The sequence below is a fragment of the Felis catus genome, chromosome B2 (genome assembly GCF_018350175.1).
Source record: "Felis catus isolate Fca126 chromosome B2, F.catus_Fca126_mat1.0, whole genome shotgun sequence".
In the NCBI taxonomy this organism is placed as follows: domain Eukaryota; kingdom Metazoa; phylum Chordata; class Mammalia; order Carnivora; family Felidae; genus Felis; species Felis catus.
In genome coordinates this window covers 110580154-110598125 of record NC_058372.1, presented here as the reverse complement: position 1 = coordinate 110598125, position 17972 = coordinate 110580154, and the positions used below count along the sequence as shown (strand labels likewise).

At 36.4% G+C, this 17972-nt stretch overlaps 1 protein-coding gene across 1 annotated transcript in view; it reads left to right on the top strand.

Moving 5' to 3' along the window:
* The window catches only part of TRDN (triadin), a 394176-nt gene that overhangs the window by 373139 nt on the left and 3065 nt on the right, over positions 1–17972 (top strand). Inside the window, exons 38-39 of the mRNA XM_023254312.2 lie at positions 13075–13116; positions 15193–15228. Coding sequence (XP_023110080.2) covers positions 13075–13116; positions 15193–15228 — 78 coding nt within the window. The remainder of the gene's footprint in view (positions 1–13074; positions 13117–15192; positions 15229–17972) is intronic.

Below are 17972 nucleotides of genomic sequence, written 5' to 3'. Positions count from 1 at the left end.
GCACCCCTACTTTGCTCCTTGCACACTTAGTTTTTGAGTTCTTGTTTTACTATAAGCACTTGTCCACAGGGTGACCTCACCGTTTGTGGATCAGCTGGTGTTCTTTTTCTCCTCTTGCAACAGAAGGGAAGATTCTGGAAGTTTCCTTTGTCTCCTCTGAGCCCAGCACTTCAACAAAAAGTATGATTTTGTAGCGAATATTGTCTATCGTGTCCTCAGAATTAGAGTCCAAGAGTTGTTTTTTTTTTTTTTTCAACGTTTATTTATTTTTGGGACAGAGAGAGACAGAGCATGAATGGGGGAGGGGCAGAGAGAGAGAGGGAGACACAGAACCGGAAACAGGCTCCAGGCTCTGAGCCATCAGCCCAGAGCCCGACGCGGGGCTCGAACTCACGGACCGCGAGATCGTGACCTGGCTGAAGTCGGACGCTTAACCGACTGCGCCACTCAGGCGCCCCAAGAGTTGCTTTTTTAATGTTATCCCCAAACCTTGTTTTAACAAGATTCATGCCTTACTTGCTAAAATTAAAAAGTGAAACTCTGATGTTCTAGTTCTGGGCAATTGTATAAAATTTATTATTAAAACTTTATACAATCCTTAATCATAGAAATATAAATTTTATCTTCTTTAAAAAATCCATTCTTAGTTAATACAAATATGCACAAGCCTTTGAAAAAGAAAAATATGCTTTCTTATAGTGTTTAGGTTAAAGTTTATATTAGGACATATGTTTTTTTCCTAAATAGTATCATTTTATACAATGACTCGTTTGTTTTGTTTTGTTTTGTTTTGTTTTGTTTTGTTTTGGGACACTTGTTGGGATGGAATATTATTGGAGATCACTTGCTGGAATGGAATGCTAACGAATATTAACATCAATGTAGTTGTTGTTAAAAACAAATTATCACCAAATTCAGGATAGAAATACAGATGTTATCATTGGGTAGTGGCTGAAAACAGGGAAACTGTTTTAAAATTTGTGTAAACTTGGGAAATCTACATAACATCTCTGTGCTTAGTAGTCTTATTTTTAAAATGTGTATAATAATAGGGGTGCCTGGGTGGCTCAGTTGGTTAAGCGTCCAACTTCAGCTCAGGTCATGATTTCATGGTTTGTGAGTTCAAGCCCCGCATTGGGCTCTGTTCTGACAGTTCAGACCCTGGAGGCTGCTTCAGATTCTGTGTGTCTCTCTCTCTGCCTCTCCCCTGCTCATGCTCTGTCTCTCTCAAAAATAAATAAATACTAAAAAAACTGATAATAAAATGTGGATAATAATAATAATAGTAATACCTCATAGAAATTCTGGGTAGAGATAAATAAGATAAAATAGAAGGTGCATAAATAATAATTGGTGTCTATTAAGTATTTATTAATTGGCATCCATGGGAATGAGGATGACAATGATGGTAATAATTATGGCATGATAATGTCTTACTTTGCCTGGGTAGGAACAGGTTTTGCTTATTAAGCTTTTGTGTCAAAATGGATACCATAATAAGAAAAAAATCATAATGGGAAAAAACATCTCACTCGTTTTTGGGTGGATTTAAAACAATGCCACTTTTTAGAGCAAGGGTGATTATACTTATGGAAATTTTGTTTCAGGAGAAAAAGAATGGAGAAGTAACTTGGTTAAAACCTTCTGAATAGAATAGCTTTCTGACAGCTGCCCTGCTTACTCTCTCTGATAACTCATTCTGCTAGACCTCAGAGCAAGTCTGTGTATAAGGCACATTTGGTGAAATGTTTGTCACTGTTGATTATTAGTCTTTGGGTACCAGCAATGTGGCCTCATTCATTTATTGGTGATGTTAAGTTGTTCTGACATGGCCCTCAAGACAGCTGTGTCCTATCCTCAGAGTGACAGGACAGACACTCAGAAAGGATTGCATACATTTATTGAACACCCTTGGCTTCACTGTGTGCAAAATTCCAAATGTGAACTGTCTCTGCATACTTTATTACCCCCGGAGGTCCATCTCGAGAATTCTGTGGATATTGCTCAGTGTAGTAGTTAGTTTTCTTTAAAACTCATGATCATTTAAAATAATAGCTGCATAAAGGAGGCTTTCACACAAAAAAACTAAAATAAACTGGCTATCAACTGCTGCTTTGAACTACAGCAGATCTTATGAGTTCTTGAAAAAAATGTTAACTCTTAGAATGTAATATTGCATCAAATCACTTACACATGATTCATCAAATCAGTTGAGAAAATAATTTTAAGCTTTTGATATTTCTACAGAGTCAAAGTGATGCAGTGAATTAGATAAAATAGGAGGAGTGAAAATGAAAACAAAAATTCGTGCAAAGTTACATTTGTGTCGATGCTTTAGGATCCCAGATGTTTACCTACAAGTATTTCTTGAAACGTCACACAAATCAAAATAGATTGCTGGTAGAAATAAACATGCAGTAACTGCTGGTACACATGTTTGCATTATTTAGGTCATTTTTATTTATTTATCATGTTTGCTAAGAGTACACAGAACAGGCTGGGCACTACACAGGAAAATTTATCTTTAAAAACAAGAAACATGAAATTCATGATCTATGCCATCCATGTGGATTCCTTAAAATTTTTCTTTTCTCCAAATTACAGTCTCTTTTAACCTTTCCCATTATTTTACCACCCTTACATTCTCATGCTCAGATGACGAAGCATTGCTTTTCACCCGAGATTTATCATTCCGTGTTTTCTCCTTGACTCCACCCCTCTTGCCTCTCCTTGGTGCCGACTCCCACCATCCTGCATCTTCAGTTCTCACTCTAAGAAGCCCTCCTCCCTTCACCTGCGAATATCCTCAGACTCTTCTGGCATATAAAAATTTCTCTTGCTCTTTCTGCTTCCTGAAGTTGTGCTTTTGCTCTGCTTTCATTTACAGTTACACCTTTTCAGTAAGTTTCCCACCAATTCTTGACCAAATTCCTCAGACTTTTATTTCATGCAAGCTGAGTATTAACCTCTGACACTGTCCTCAAATAACTCACTTAAAGCTCAACCCAGACCTCCTAATTGCAGAGCTTAATTACCTTCTCTCACCCCTCTCCCATTCTCAACCTCTCTGATGCATTCAATGTTGTTGGGCTCTCGTCCTTCTTGATGTTTTCCTCTCTTGGTTTTCATAATATCAGACTCCGTTTTCTTCAGTCTGATATTTTCTCAGCATTATCTTTCTGCTATTTTCACACACACACACACACACACAGCCCACCCTGAGGATTGGTTCTTCCATTGTCAACCTTCTTTTCTCCTCTTCACACTCTTTCCCAGCAGGGCCCTTCCACCTTGCTATCTATCTCTTTGTGGGTAACACCCCAAGGTGTTCTGAAGTCTAACCTGCCTTATCAACTCTGGTCTCACATTTTCAAATCTCAGCATCACTCTTTGTCTGCACAGGCTCACGACTGACCTTCCTATCTTATTCCCCCTTCTTTCCTTTATCCCTCAACCCCAGCAAATCCCAAAGGGAATTGCCACATGATTTCTATTCTTTAGTCACGTAGACATAAACCTTCAAATTCTACTTGCGCAATCACCGTTCTTTTTGTCAGGCTCTAATTCAGTTGTCAAGTCATGTTAGCTTTGCTCTTTCTCCTCTGAATCATTGCAGTGACTTTTCAGCAGGTCCCTTTCTGATTTCTGTCATTCTTCCATTTCACATCTACTAATAAATTAAGTTTTCCAAAACTTCAAATTGATTAAGCTATTTAGATAATAAGTGTTCAATATTTCTTCACGGAAAATTTAGAATACATTCTACACATCTTCACTTGAGGATCTAAAGCCTCTATAGTTCAGTCTTAAACTACATTTTATGTCTTTTTTCTATAATCACTGTGTATACCTATAAGAGATACCAAACCAATTCAACTGTCCATGTTCCTAATTTTCCTCCATCTTTTGATACTGTCATTCTTTTTTCCTGTATTTTTCTTCCCATTTCTGGCTATATGATCCTTCATGGTTGATCTCCCATGGGATAGCTTCCAAAAAATTTCTTTGACGTCCGTAGGAAGAAGTGATTGTACCACCACTGAAAACATCTCATGCTTGTTTTGATGATTGCTATATACTACCTTGCAACCCATAGTATCTTATATTTGTTTGGATACTTGTCCATTTTCTCTACTTGACTGCAAATTACTTCTAGGTAGCATTGTCCTTTTCTTCTGAAAGTGGAGATAGAATGTTTAATTGAAAGATTGAGGGTCTTGGGGCGCCTGGGTGGTGCAGTCGGTTAAGCGTCCGACTTCAGCCAGGTCACGATCTCGCGGTCCGGGAGTTCGAGCCCCGCGTCGGGCTCTGGGCTGATGGCTCAGAGCCTGGAGCCTGTTTCCGATTCTGTGTGTCTCCCTCTCTCTCTGCCCCTCCCCCGTTCATGCTCTGTCTCTCTCTGTCCCCCCAAAAATAAATAAACGTTGAAAAAAAAATTTAAAAAAAAAAAAAATAGAAAGATTGAGGGTCTTGGGGCGCCTGGGTGGCTCAGTCGGTTGAGCGTCCGACTTCAGCCAGGTCACGATCTCACGGTCCATGAGTTCAAGCCCAGCGTCAGGCTCTGGGCTGATGGCTCAGAGCCTGGAGCCTGCTTCCGATTCTGGGTCTCCCTCTCTCTCTGCCCCTCCCCCATTCATGCTCTATCTCTCTCTGTCTCAAAAATAAATAAATGTTAAAAAAAATTAAAAAAAAAAAGAAAGATTGAGGGTCTAGAAGCTCAAGAAATTCAGCTTTATACCTTCATTTAATACTTTAAAAATGTGTTGCTTAACACATTTTAAATCTGCTGAGTCTCAGTGTTATCTTGTAAAATGAAGCTATTCCACCTATTTCTTAGTGTGTTATGAGACGTAAGTGAAAATGTAAAGTACCTTGTAGGGCACCTGCACAGAAAAAGAGCTCATTGTAGTCATTGCTGTTGCTGAAAGAGTAGCTATTTCTTAAATGAATAAATTACAAGACAACTTTAAGGTGGCATTCACTTTGTAAAACTAAACTAATTTTTTAAGAAATATGTTTAGGGGCACCTGGGTGGCTCAGTTTGTTAAGCATCTGACTGCAGCTCAGTTCATGAGTTCATGGTGGATTCCATTGGGCTCTGTGCTGACAGCTCGGAGCCTGGAGCCTGCTTCAGATTCTGTGTCTCACTCTCTCTCTGCCCCTCCCCCTCTCATGATCTGTCTCTCTCTCAAAAATAAACATTAACATTTTTAAAAAATAATAAAAATAAAAATATATTTATATTTTGACATTTTAATTTTTTGCTTATTCAATGGTTTCTTTTTTCTATGCTATTTTCAATTACAAGTTAACTTTTGTAAAAAGTTTTTTGCTGCTGCATACATTGCTCTTTCTACTTTAAATTCCTTTAGAAAATGTTTGTTACTTTGGTCTTTTTAAAAGTTTTTAAGTTTAATTCCAGTAGAGTTAACATACAGTGTAATATTACTTTCAGGTTCACAATATAGTGATTCAATAATGCTATACATTACTCAGTGATCATCAAGATAAGTGTACTCTTATCCCCATCACCTATTTCACCCATCCCCCCCCCCACCTCCCATCTGGTAATCATCTGTTCTTTATAGTTAAGAGTCTGTCCTCAGTTTGTCTCTCTCACCTTTCTTTTCCCTTTGCTCATTTGTTTCTTAAACTCCACATATAAGGGAAAGCTTATGGTATTTGTCTTTCTTTGACTCATTTCTTTCACTTAGCATTATACTCTCTAGCTTCATCCATATTGTTGCAAATGGCAAGATTACATTCCTTTTTTATGGCTGAATAACATTCCATTGCACATCTATATATATCATCTCCTCTTTATCCACTCATCTATTGATGGACACGGGCTACCTCCATAATTTGGTTCTTGTACATAAGGCTCCATCTTTTGAAATGATCAAATGGTTTTTATCCTTTCTCTATTGATGGCATGCATCATGTTGATTGATATGCAAATATTGAGCCACCCTTACATCCTAGGAATAAATATCATGTGATCATGGTGAATAATTTTTTAAATGTATTGTTGGATTCATTTGCCAGCATTTTGTTGAGGATTTTTGCATCTATGTTCATCAGAGATATTGGCCTATAGTTCTCTTTTTTTTGTGGTGTCTTTATCTGACTTTGGTAATACTGAGTAATACCAGAATATTACTGGCCTCATAAAATGAATTTGGAAGTTTCCTTTTTTCTTTTTTTTTTTCCAATAATTCAAGAAGACTAGGTATTAACTCTTCTTATAATGTTTGGTAGAATTCGCCTATGAAACTGTCTGGTCCTGAACTTTTGGTTATTTGGAAATTTTTGATTACTGATTCAATTTCAGACATTTTTATGTTACAAACACATAGGGGACATCATAAAATACACATGATGAATTTATACACTTTATACGAAGAAGAAACTGAGATTCCAACAACCTTTAGAAACCACTGTAAATATGTTTCTAATTTATTAACATGCATATGTGTGATAGTGTTGTTAAATTTATTACAGTTATCCAAACTTAGAAGGGACGGTTTTAATATAGAAAAAAAAAAGAAGAAAGAGAGAAAAAGAGAAGGTAAGAAAGCCAGCAAGCAAACAAGAAAGAAACTGATATCTAAGCCTAAATCTAAAAATTTTACATTCATGGTGTATTTCAACTCAGTTTAAAATTTTTCTTTTAATGCAATATTAGCAGTTAATTGGCAAATGGTTGCTATTATATGTAATAACTTGTGCGTAAAATATATATGGTAGGTGAAAGCGCATACCAGATATTTCTTCTGTAATAATTTTTAATTTGAAGAATTCAGTTTTGCTTTGTCTATGTTCTGCTTATATCTTGCATTATTTTACTGGTTCCTGTGTTAGAGAAATAAAATTGTTTTTTTTTCTCAAAAGGTGACATTTACTCTCTTGTTTTCTCAAATACATTGATCTATATATAGCCATAGGTAATATATGGCTAATAAACTTATTTTTGAATAATTACCTTTCCTTTTGACAGGTTTATGTTTAATTATTTCCTTTTGTTAATGTTGGTTATTTTGTAGAAATAGAATTCTTCATCTGGAGTAGCATTTCTCAATGTCATAGTCTATGGATCCCTAGGGTCTCCAAAATCCTTTCAGGTGACCTGAAACACTTTACATAATAATATTCAACCACTATTTACCTTTATTGCTCTCATTTTTTCATGAGCATACAGTGGAATTCTCCAAAGGCTAAATGATATGTGAGAAAGTCATTGCTCTTTCAGCCAAAGAGCTGTTTGCTTGAGAATCCTTATGTTTAAAAACAATGTCTGTTTTAATTTCTGTTACATTAATTATCAATAGACGTAATCCACATAAACAAAAGTTTTTTGAGGTTCTTAATTTTTTAAGACTCTTAAGAATTTCTGTAACCAAAAATCTGAGAACACCCTTATAGAGAATAAGAAATGGAACCAAGATAAGATTGTTTGTTGAGAATGATAAATCTGTCATTTTTACTATAAAGTTTGTTAATTCATATATTAAATCCATGTATTTATAAATACATGTAATTGTACATCATAATAACTGTTGGTACTGCAGCTAAACTCCACATTTCTTTATGTTCTTGGAATTTCTCTCAGTCAAATATTAATTACTGTCCATATTGATGCTATATATATATATACATATATATCCATATGTATTAATGTTATATACACTCAAACACACACACACACACACACACACACACACACACACACACGAGTCTCCTTACTGTCAACATACTGGCTTTTTAAGTTGTATCTGTTTTCAGCCTCACAGAACCAAGGCTACCCTTGACCCCATGCAGACAAAGACTTATCTCCTGGACTTTCCTAAAGTCCCATCCTGCTCTCATTCTGTTTTTGATTAATGGCTGGAGACCAGTCTTGGAGCTCAGCAAAAACTATGAAGCAAAGGGCAAAGAGAATTTCTGATTTTTTTTTTAGGGCATTACACTTGATGACAAAATAACACACACACACACACACACACACACACACACACACAGAGGCGCCTGGGGGTGGCTCAGTCGGTTGAACGTCCGACTTCAGCTACCGTCATGATCTCATGTTCATGAGTTTGGGCCCCACATCGGGGTCTGTGCTGACCGCTCAGAGCCTGGAGCTTGCTTCTGATTCTGTGTCTCCCTCTCTCTGCTCGTCCCTCACACATGCTCTGTCTCTCTCTGCCTCTCAAAAATAAAAAAAAAACTAATAAAAATTTTTTTTAAATAACACATGCACACATATATAAATATGTACATATTTATATATAAATATGTACATACATATATGTGTACATATTTATATATTTATATATTTTATAAAATTTATAAAATTATATACATAAATATATACACGCATACATGTAAATTTAAGTGTTGGAACAGACACTTATGTGATATGAAGCAGATTATGGAATTGAGACAAGGAAGGAGTTCCTTTACTTCATGATAAAAACCAAGCACTACTTGAAAATACAAAATTTAGACCTATCATGATCATTTTATTGTTTCTTAGATAGCTATCTAAGAACCTCTGTGTCTGTAGCTGTAATTTCATAAGTATAAAAGAGTTATACAAAAGCCAGACTTTGACATCAGCATGTTTAAAAGATTGAAATGGTAGCCACACAGACAAGACCTCTCGTGTGTTCATGACTGTTATCGTGGAGAAGTCTGATTTAGATAAGAGGACAGAGTCATTAATACTTGTGATTCCTTTGGAATCTAAGTTTCTATATAAATAAAAGATGAAATCTACAGTTTGGAAGTCTGGATAATATTTTCATTCTTAATTGATTAGAATAAGGTTACCTAAAATACAGTGTTTAGGCAAACAGAACAGATATATTTTCATCTTCATTGTTATTATCATTTTCAAATACAGATAAGTAACTCTTCTATTCATCCCACCAGAAAGAAAATGGATTGTTAGAAGAGGGACACTCTTTCATTTCTGCTCTGCACAAGTTCATGGTTTATGCAGTCGGCGATATAATGCATAGGTTCTGAAATCGGAGAGAACTGAGTTTGGGACGCCAGCCTCTAGAGGTGGAATGGCACAGTGACTAATAACACAATCTCTAAAGCCAAAATGCCTGAGTCTGAATCCCAGGTTTCCCCACTAACTAGCCCTGGGATCTTGAGTCTCTAGCCTTCAATTTTCCTACCTACAAAATGGGAATAGGAATAGTACCCACTTCCAAGGAGGTAAAATATGTTCTCATTTATAAAGTGTTTAGAACAGTGGCTGGAACATAACAGGAATAACATTTATACTATTTGTGAAATAAATATATATCCTCATTCAAGTGGTTCTGATCCAGGTAGACTGGGGTCCATGGCTCAGTCCTGTCACTTAATTCATTCTGTGACCTCGGACAACACTTAACCCTCCTCTGCTCCATCTATATAAGAGATATAAAATAAGAACACCTACCCCACAGAGGGGTTGTCACAATTGAATGTGATAACACATATGAAATAATAAGGCCCAGCAGATGGTGTTAAGTATTAGCTATCATTGCTATCAGTAAAAGTGAGCTCTCAAATCATGCAGTTTTGCCTATTAACTCAATGCATGTCACTTGTAAACTTTTCCAGACAACTTGCCTTCACTTTCTTCCTTTTAGACACTTTTAGTATCATGACCAACCAACATCACAATTTAACTGCTAGAAAACTAAATTTCCTATGATGACCCCAGCTAATGAGTACCTCCTAGGATTTCCTTGTTGCTGGGAGTGGCACCACTATTTTCTTCCAAACTCAAAAAGTGCATTAAGGTATCCCTTATTATATAATCTCTTGCATTCACATGTACTCAATCCTATTTAATTGTACCTATGAAGCCTTATTTATACTCAACTCTGTCAGTGACTTCCAATTGCAGAAATCATTGTTTTTATGTTGACTGTTAAAATACATTTCCAATTTCTTTCTCTGAATCCATTCTCTCATATTCTAGTCTTGTTATTTTTACAAAGTACATTAGAACATGATTTCCTTCTTGAATGACCTTCACTGGCTAGGACATTGAGTAGAGAATGCTCAGCCTGACATCTGTCTTTCCACATGATAACATTTTCTAACCTTTGCAGATGCACTTCTCCTGCCCTCCTCAACATTCCATCTGCTCCTTGAGTCTCTTCTGTTCTTTGCTATATCTAGTCTTTCTTCATATGATTGCCTTCACTTGAAACTTGCCATCTCCCTTGGTCATATTCCCCTGTATATTAAGGACCCATTCTATTTTATTTATTTTTGAGAGAGAGACAGACAGGGACAGAGCACCAGGTGGGGAGGGGCAGACAGAATCTGAAACAGGCTCCAGGCTCAGTGCTGACAGTGCAGGACTCAAACTCATGAGCTGTGAGATCATGACTTGGGCTGAAGTTGGACGCTCAACCTACTGAGCCACCCAGGCACCCTCAAAGGACCGATTTTAAATTAGACTTCCTTTTTTAATGAAAAGATACTGTTTACTAAGGGACATATGCAGAAAATAAAATTCATTGTGTTCTAAAATTATACAAAGTATACAAATCACTTTTTAAAAATCGATGTTCTAATAGCTATGATGTTCCAGTGATGAGTTGTGGATAATTCTTCCTTCCCTTCCTTTTCACAAACAAGATGCAGGTACACTCAGATTATCACAGAATCCCAAGGCCTCTAAATCATCTGATTCTGCTTTCCAGTCATCGTCCTTAGGCTTAGGAACGTTTGTCATCCCTGTTTGGCTTGGAGATTGCACTGTCCAGCTTAGAGAACTCTAAGGCAACAAATATCAAATTATTCACTTTTAGCATCTTGAATTGTTTATTCTTCAGACTGGAGTGGGATATCTGCACTGACATGACCCTAAAAACTGACAAAAGTAAAACATCACATTCCTTATTGTTGTGCAAACTTAGCAAGAAATTGAAACATCTGTCCTATTTGATTCCAAAATTGGGTGTGGCTATTATATATCGCTATTTCTTGATTTCTTCTACATCTGATCTTAAGTGTATTTCTTCAGATAAACCTTCCAAGGAAAAAAATAAAAATAAAAAATAAACTTCCTTCATAAAATGTTTTCTTAAAAGTCCATTGGCACATGTTGATACATCTTTTATGGTAATTATTATACCTTTTTAGAGTCAAGTATTTGTTTTATCCAAACCACCACTCACCTAATCAATGCGCAAGTTATAAAATTAAATGGATTGTAAGTGTGTTATTTCTTTTTTGTATGCTGAGCAGTGACAATTGCGGTACATTCATTATTCCTAGTTCAGTAAATTTCTGTTGCTGTTAAGTTGCTTACAAAGAGACTGCATCTCTATAGCAACTGCCCTAGGCTTGCGGTTTACCTTCTGGTGCCTCTGTTCTCCCGGTTAGCTTGAGCAATTGACATATGACTCACTTCTTGCCAGCTTTTATCACATAGCTAGTTTATGCTGGGTCAGAATACAGAATTTGGAAAAGAGAAGCAGCTCGGGTTTTTATTCTACCCATATTTATTTCTCCAGGGATAACAAATGAATCCAGAGCATAAACATCTTAGGCTATGTGTGCTATAATCCTCAAAAATAAAATCTGTATTTCTTGTGTACAAGAACCTTGCATTAGTTTACTTTTATAAACATCCTCCATAAAAATTAGCAGATTCTTGCTACACAATGAAAGTGTAACTATCATTTGGTTCTTTTAAGAACTCTGACATCATTTTAAAAATATAGTTAAGTTACTTCAAAATATCATGTACCCATTTATACCTTTTCTTTATTCATGGCAGCTAACAGAGCAATTTCAGACCATGGTCATTTAATCCAGCATTTAATTGAGTTAAGCTTGTATTTAAGTATTTCTAAACTAATCAGGGTGAAATTTTAGTAACTCACTGCTCCAGCCCAAATGGATGCTCCAGTCCACAGTTAAGTGACACTGCCAACATCAGGAGCAAGGGACGCTCAACAGAAGGAAGCCACGAATGCCCTGAACTAGGTCCTTGGATGAAGTGAAGCCAGTTTACAACCAATTTACCTGAGACCCAGATGTAGAGAGTAAATTATGGCCAGACCTGGAGAGTTTCTTTCCTGGTTCAAACTCTGCTCCAGCCTGACAAGGAAAAAAACAAACAAACAGCTGTTTTGGGGTCTCAGTCTTGGCCTCCGAGTCCTGATGAGACTTTTTTCACCAAAGTTGCTAATTAAAAAATAAAATTTTTAAGTAGTTTAAAAATATTTACTGCAAAAAAGTGGTCGTAATTTTCTTTTTTCCCATTTTGTTCTTTTACATAATAACATCTGTTTCTAAAGGTCACATTTCTTTCTTATTAGAGAAAATTTGCATACTGACCTATTTTACCCCTTTTCTATTTATTAGTGAGCAGCTGGTATGCAAAATCTGAATAAATAATAGAAAACCGACCCTCTTTCAGATCATTAAGAATGCTAAAAAACTGATGTGAACATTTAAAGATCATTTAATTATATTTTCTTAGAATTATCTCTGACTTAAAAATCTTCCACATTATTCCACATGTGCCTGTACACAAAACAGCAAGTAATTTACATAATGTAAGCTAAGAGTCATTGTGTATTTGAGCTTTGGTTCAACTTCTAGTGTCTTTTAATTGCCTCTACAATTATCCATCAAAAGACTAAAATCTAATCAGTCCACTAATAAAATATGCTGGCAGATATTTTTCTCGGGATCTAGCTTATGTATTTATCTCCAATGTCCTAAATTCCAGAAGTGTTGGTAGTTTGGGGAAGGAGTATTAGGAGCCAGAGAGGAGAGCCACATTTGGGAGCATCACTGCAGGTCCTTCTTATCATAGCCAGCTTTTGTCAGCCCTAACCACAGCCTGATACGGTATCCATTGCCCCCCACCCTCTCCCCAAGTCAGAGAAGTTGCCTTGTTTGTCAGGAAGTTCTTGTTCATAGAGACACTAAATGCTGAGTTCGCAGAGTAATAGATCTTATGATTCAAAAACCTTAAATACAAAATTTCTTCTTTGGGAAAGCTGGAAAATAGACCATGGATTGATGTGTCCTTTCTTTACTCTCTAGGAGAAGATCTGGAAGATGTACCGGCTTCAAAGAAAGCTGAAGGTGAACTTGTTGTCTTCAGTGTATTTAGGAGTTTTCTCTTAAGGCTATGATGTTTTGTCTGTTTTATTTAACTATTCTTGATTTAGTCTTTAGCTTTTCCTAAGTAATATTTAGATGGCAGACCCATTTTTTACACAAACAGCTTTTTTACATTATTTGGAAAAAATATGCATATCTTCACATGTTGAAGGCACTAGACACTGGTTTATTTAAAAGTAAATATTAGATGCATTTATTGTCCAATCTGCTTACAGGAACAATATTTCAAAACCATCATTTCACTATTTTTGAATTGAATGGGGGTGTTATTTGATAGAAAGAGAACCAGATAAATGTTTAAAGGTGAAGTTGACATATTTTTATTAAAAAATTTTAAAACAATTTGCCTATACTAACAGCAATGGCTAGAGAAAGGAAGGGAGGAAGGAAGGAAAGAAGGAAAGAAGGAAGGAAGGGAGGGAGGAAGAAATGGAAGGAACAAAGAAGGAAGGAAGGAAGGAGGAAGGAAGGAAAGATGGAAAAAGGAAGAAAGAAAAGGCTCAAACTTCAGAAAAATATATCACAACTAGATACATAATCTTGAGCAAGTCTTTTCAGGACTAAATTTCTTTATTTGTATTGTAAGAGTTTCAACTGATTTTATTTTATTTTTTTTACTGAAGGGTTTCCAGAGTCCCTAGAGTGGCATGTTATATAATAGATATTTTCTATTATACTTCCAAACTTGCCTATAAACAATAGAGCTTGTGTAAGAGTTGTTCTTGCCATGAAAATATATGTACTATAGCAGTGCCCAGAATTAATTAACAGTATAGAAAATAGTGTTTTGAGGAAAGACACAAAGAAATGGACACCTGAGTCTTAGGATGATTTACACTTGTCCTAAGATATGTTTTTGAATACTTAATTTTTAGATTTTTTTGAAAACTTGAATTATTAAGAACAATAACCCTTAACATGTTTTTGACTTCTAGACAATTGCTTCTCAAATCATTTTATACATAAATCATCTGACAATCTTTTTAAAATGGGATAAATGTGGGTTGGGGCCTAAGAACTACCTTTATATATTAATCTCCAAATAACAGTGAAACTCTTGGAATATGGATCACACTTTGAGAAGAAAGGTCCTTGAACATATTTAGAATTTGATGAAGTCTAAAACCTAACTTTTGATGAAAGACACATGCATTCACATCTTTGTTACCTTTCAGGGTTTTACAAGAAACCCCCCAAAGCCCAAATGTGAACACCAGTTAATGTGAACGCTAGATAAAGGGGTTCAACTAGATAGCTTCAATTTATCCATCACTAGATAAATACATGGCACTTATCACTACAGTAGAGAAATCCATGAGCCAGATGAGAAAAGGGACTAATACAGGACACCAGTCTGCTGATATTCTTTCATGGCAAAGATGATTACTAAAAACTTAAGCCCCTCAAACATTTAGAATTACTTTGGGGAGTCTGGCTGGCTCAGTCAATTAGGCATATGACTTTGGCTCAGGTCATGATCTCATGGTTTGTGAGCCTGAGTCCTGTGTCGGGCTCTGTGCTGACAGCTCAGAGCCTGGAGTTTGCTTCGGATTCTGTGTCTCCCTCTCTCTGCACTCTGTCTCTCTGTCTCTCTTTCTCAAAAATAAATAAACCTTAAAATTTTTTTTTAAATTTAGAATTACTTTGAAATATTCATTATTTAGCCCGCTCACTTTTACATGTTATAACTTTAAACATTAAAGACCTCTTCTAAAAAAAAGAATATGTGCATCTGCTAGCACTCACCCACCAACATCCAACACATCAGGACCAGTGTTCCTGTTTGAACAAGTACATATTGAACACCATATTCTTTTCTTCCACTGGCTCCTCTTCTGCTACTGGCTCTTAGCTATAAATTTTAGGGTGAGAGATTGAATAGAATCTGAATAAGAACCTAGAATATATTATAAAGAGGGAATTAGCTCCTGTTTCTTTCATATTGTACAACCGTTTAGACATTTTTAGTTCCCTACATATTTGTATAATAGCTGTGAATGTACAAATTATTTACTTTCATATTTTTGTATACACCAGAAGCTGAAGATGTGTATTCCACAAAGAAGCAAAAAAGTAAGTTTATAATTACTTTAAAACTATGAAGTCATTCTATATTAAAGGTAGAAGTATAAACCGGCACTTTAGACCCTTAAGAAGACCAGTATGAGAAGAAAAAGATTTTTAGCACAGACATGATGAATAACATTAAAGTAGGTCATTTATATTTCAAAAATAAGCCCACCACTTTTTGTGTCAGGCAAGAGGCACGTATTTGGAAGAATTACAAAGTAATGACTGAAGTGGCATTTATCGCAGACCATTCTACACAGCTCTGATCCTGTGCACTCTCACTAAACTTGTGCTTCAATATGTGCTACTGTCTGCTTTATAATCAGACAGCTGAAGTGATATGCTGAACTTTCTTATATCAAAGAGAAAAAAATGTAGAAATAAGACTCAGCAATTCAATTGCTTAGAAACTCGCTCCTTTTAAGATTGAAAGTTCTTTTTGGTTTTTCTAGATATGTGGCAGGCTCTTAATAGTCTTTGGATCGTTGATTGTAGAATGCAATCAACATTCATGTGCAGTTACAAAATTCAATGTCCAAGATTCTCATCATTCTGATATTTCCAAATTAGATATTTTTCTTCAAATGGTAAAGCAATACATTTTGGACTCGCATTTGCAGTAAAGTCATTGCTGGACAGACTAAAAGAAGCAATGTTTGAAATAGGTATGACTGAAGTTCGTTTCGCTTAATGCTTTTAAAGAATAGACATTTATCTGAAGAAATGAAATCAATAATGTTCTCCGGATTCTAACTGCTTCTTTAAGGTGTTTCTGCAGGAAGTTACTAAAATGCCCACTGCAACAGCAAATGACTCCTACCCCGTATTAATACTTGATTCACTGAGCAAATATTAAGTGCCTACTACATTCCAAGCTCTGCTTCAGATGTTGAGGCGATTGCAGCAAATAAGAGAGGGAGTCATTATAGCCCTTCATATAATCAGGTTTTGAGAAAAACAGTACTTTTCACTATTATTTCAAAAATCTATAAAGTCAATCTGGGCATGTTTCTGGTTTAAACAGGAGTTTCCCAATTATTAACCTACTGGTAAAAATTTGTGGCTATGTCACATAAACAGTTAAAGTCTTTATTTTATAAATAAATATTAAAATATAATTCAAAAGAATAGGTGGATTGTATCAAGGTCAATTTCCTGTTTGGAATATTGTACTATAGTTTTGTAAAGATGTCACCATAGTGGGGAAACTGGGTGAAGGGTATATGGGAATAGCTCTGTATTATTTCTGACAACTGCAAGCAACTCTATAATAATCTCAAAATAAAAGGTTTAATTAAAAACAAATGAGGGGCACCTGGGTGGCTCAGTTGGTTAAGCTTCCAGCTTCAGCTCAGGTCATGATCTCACAGTCTGTGAGTTCAAGCCCCGCATCAGGCTCTGTGCTGACAGCTCAGAGCCTGGAGCCTGCTTTGGATTCTGTGTGGGTCTCTCTCTCTGCCCTTCTGCTATTCACACTCTGTCTCTCCCTGTCTCAAAAATAAATAAAAACATTTAAAAATATTAAAAAAATTAAAATGAACAAATGAATCAATTCAATATTTTTAGCAAAAAAACATCAAATATTTTAAGTTTGATTGGGGCATTTTCTGTAGAAAAACAATACTTCCTATTTCCATCTTACTATAAAATAGTTCTACATTCTGATATTCCTGAGCCTTTTATATAAGCCTTAACATTTGCAGATGTAATGATATTTCCATTAACAGCCTATCAGCATCAATTAAGTAGATGCTCAGAAATGTGCCCATGTCTAGTACAGTTCAGCTGGAAGGTAACCTGTCCCTGCTGAACTCTTCTACTTTTAGCACTGATGCTGCCATTCATCTTAATGCAGTCCAGCTATTTTTTTAATGTTTATTTATTTTTGAGAGAGAGCAGGGGAGGTGCAGAGACAGAGGGGGGCAGAGGATCTGAAGCAGGATTGGCACTGACAGCAGAGAGCCCAACCGAACAAACAGTGAGATCATGACCGGAGCCGAAGTCAGTCACTCAACAGACTGAGCCACCCAGTTGTCCCAGTGCAGTCTAGCTTTATTGCCATCCCTGGCAGTGGCCCGTCAAAGCCCCAAGCACTTACAACCTTGGGAGTGGGGGCAGATTGTGTTACTGCCTCTCTTTAAAGCTACAACAGAAAAGAAAATGATTCTGGATAAGATGAAGGGGAAAAGAAAGAACAAAGTCAAGATTTCTCCAAACTACTTTCATCACTGAAAACCAGTGATTCAAGTCAGCTGACACCCAGGGAGATGAAATCAGAATAATTCCTTATTGCTTCCTTTAGCTGCTTAATACCCCTGCTTTGCTTCATTCTATTTCATAAGCCCTTAGGCTGATACGAATTTGGCCAGCTTCACCATAGTCCACATAGCAGTCACTTCAACAGTCATTCTCTTTCTTGGCCATTGGCAAAAACTCTGTGGTTCATTAACAGAAGGCAAATAGATAAAATAGAAAGCACTGAAGAGTCAGCAGGTGCCCATGATTGTTCGGAGAAGTTAGTCACCATCTCTTAACAAAGCTGCTACCTGGGAGCATTGGGAGCTCATGCCCTTACCCACCACGCTGCACTGCCTTGCTTGGCTTTAACACATTTTCTGTGTTGCTCTCTGCTCTGACAACAGAGGGGCTACCTGGACGCATTGTCGTAAAAAGTATTCCCCGGGTGCCTGGGTGGCTCAGTCGGTGAAGCATCCGGGCTCAGGTCATGATCTCGCGGTTGGTGAGTT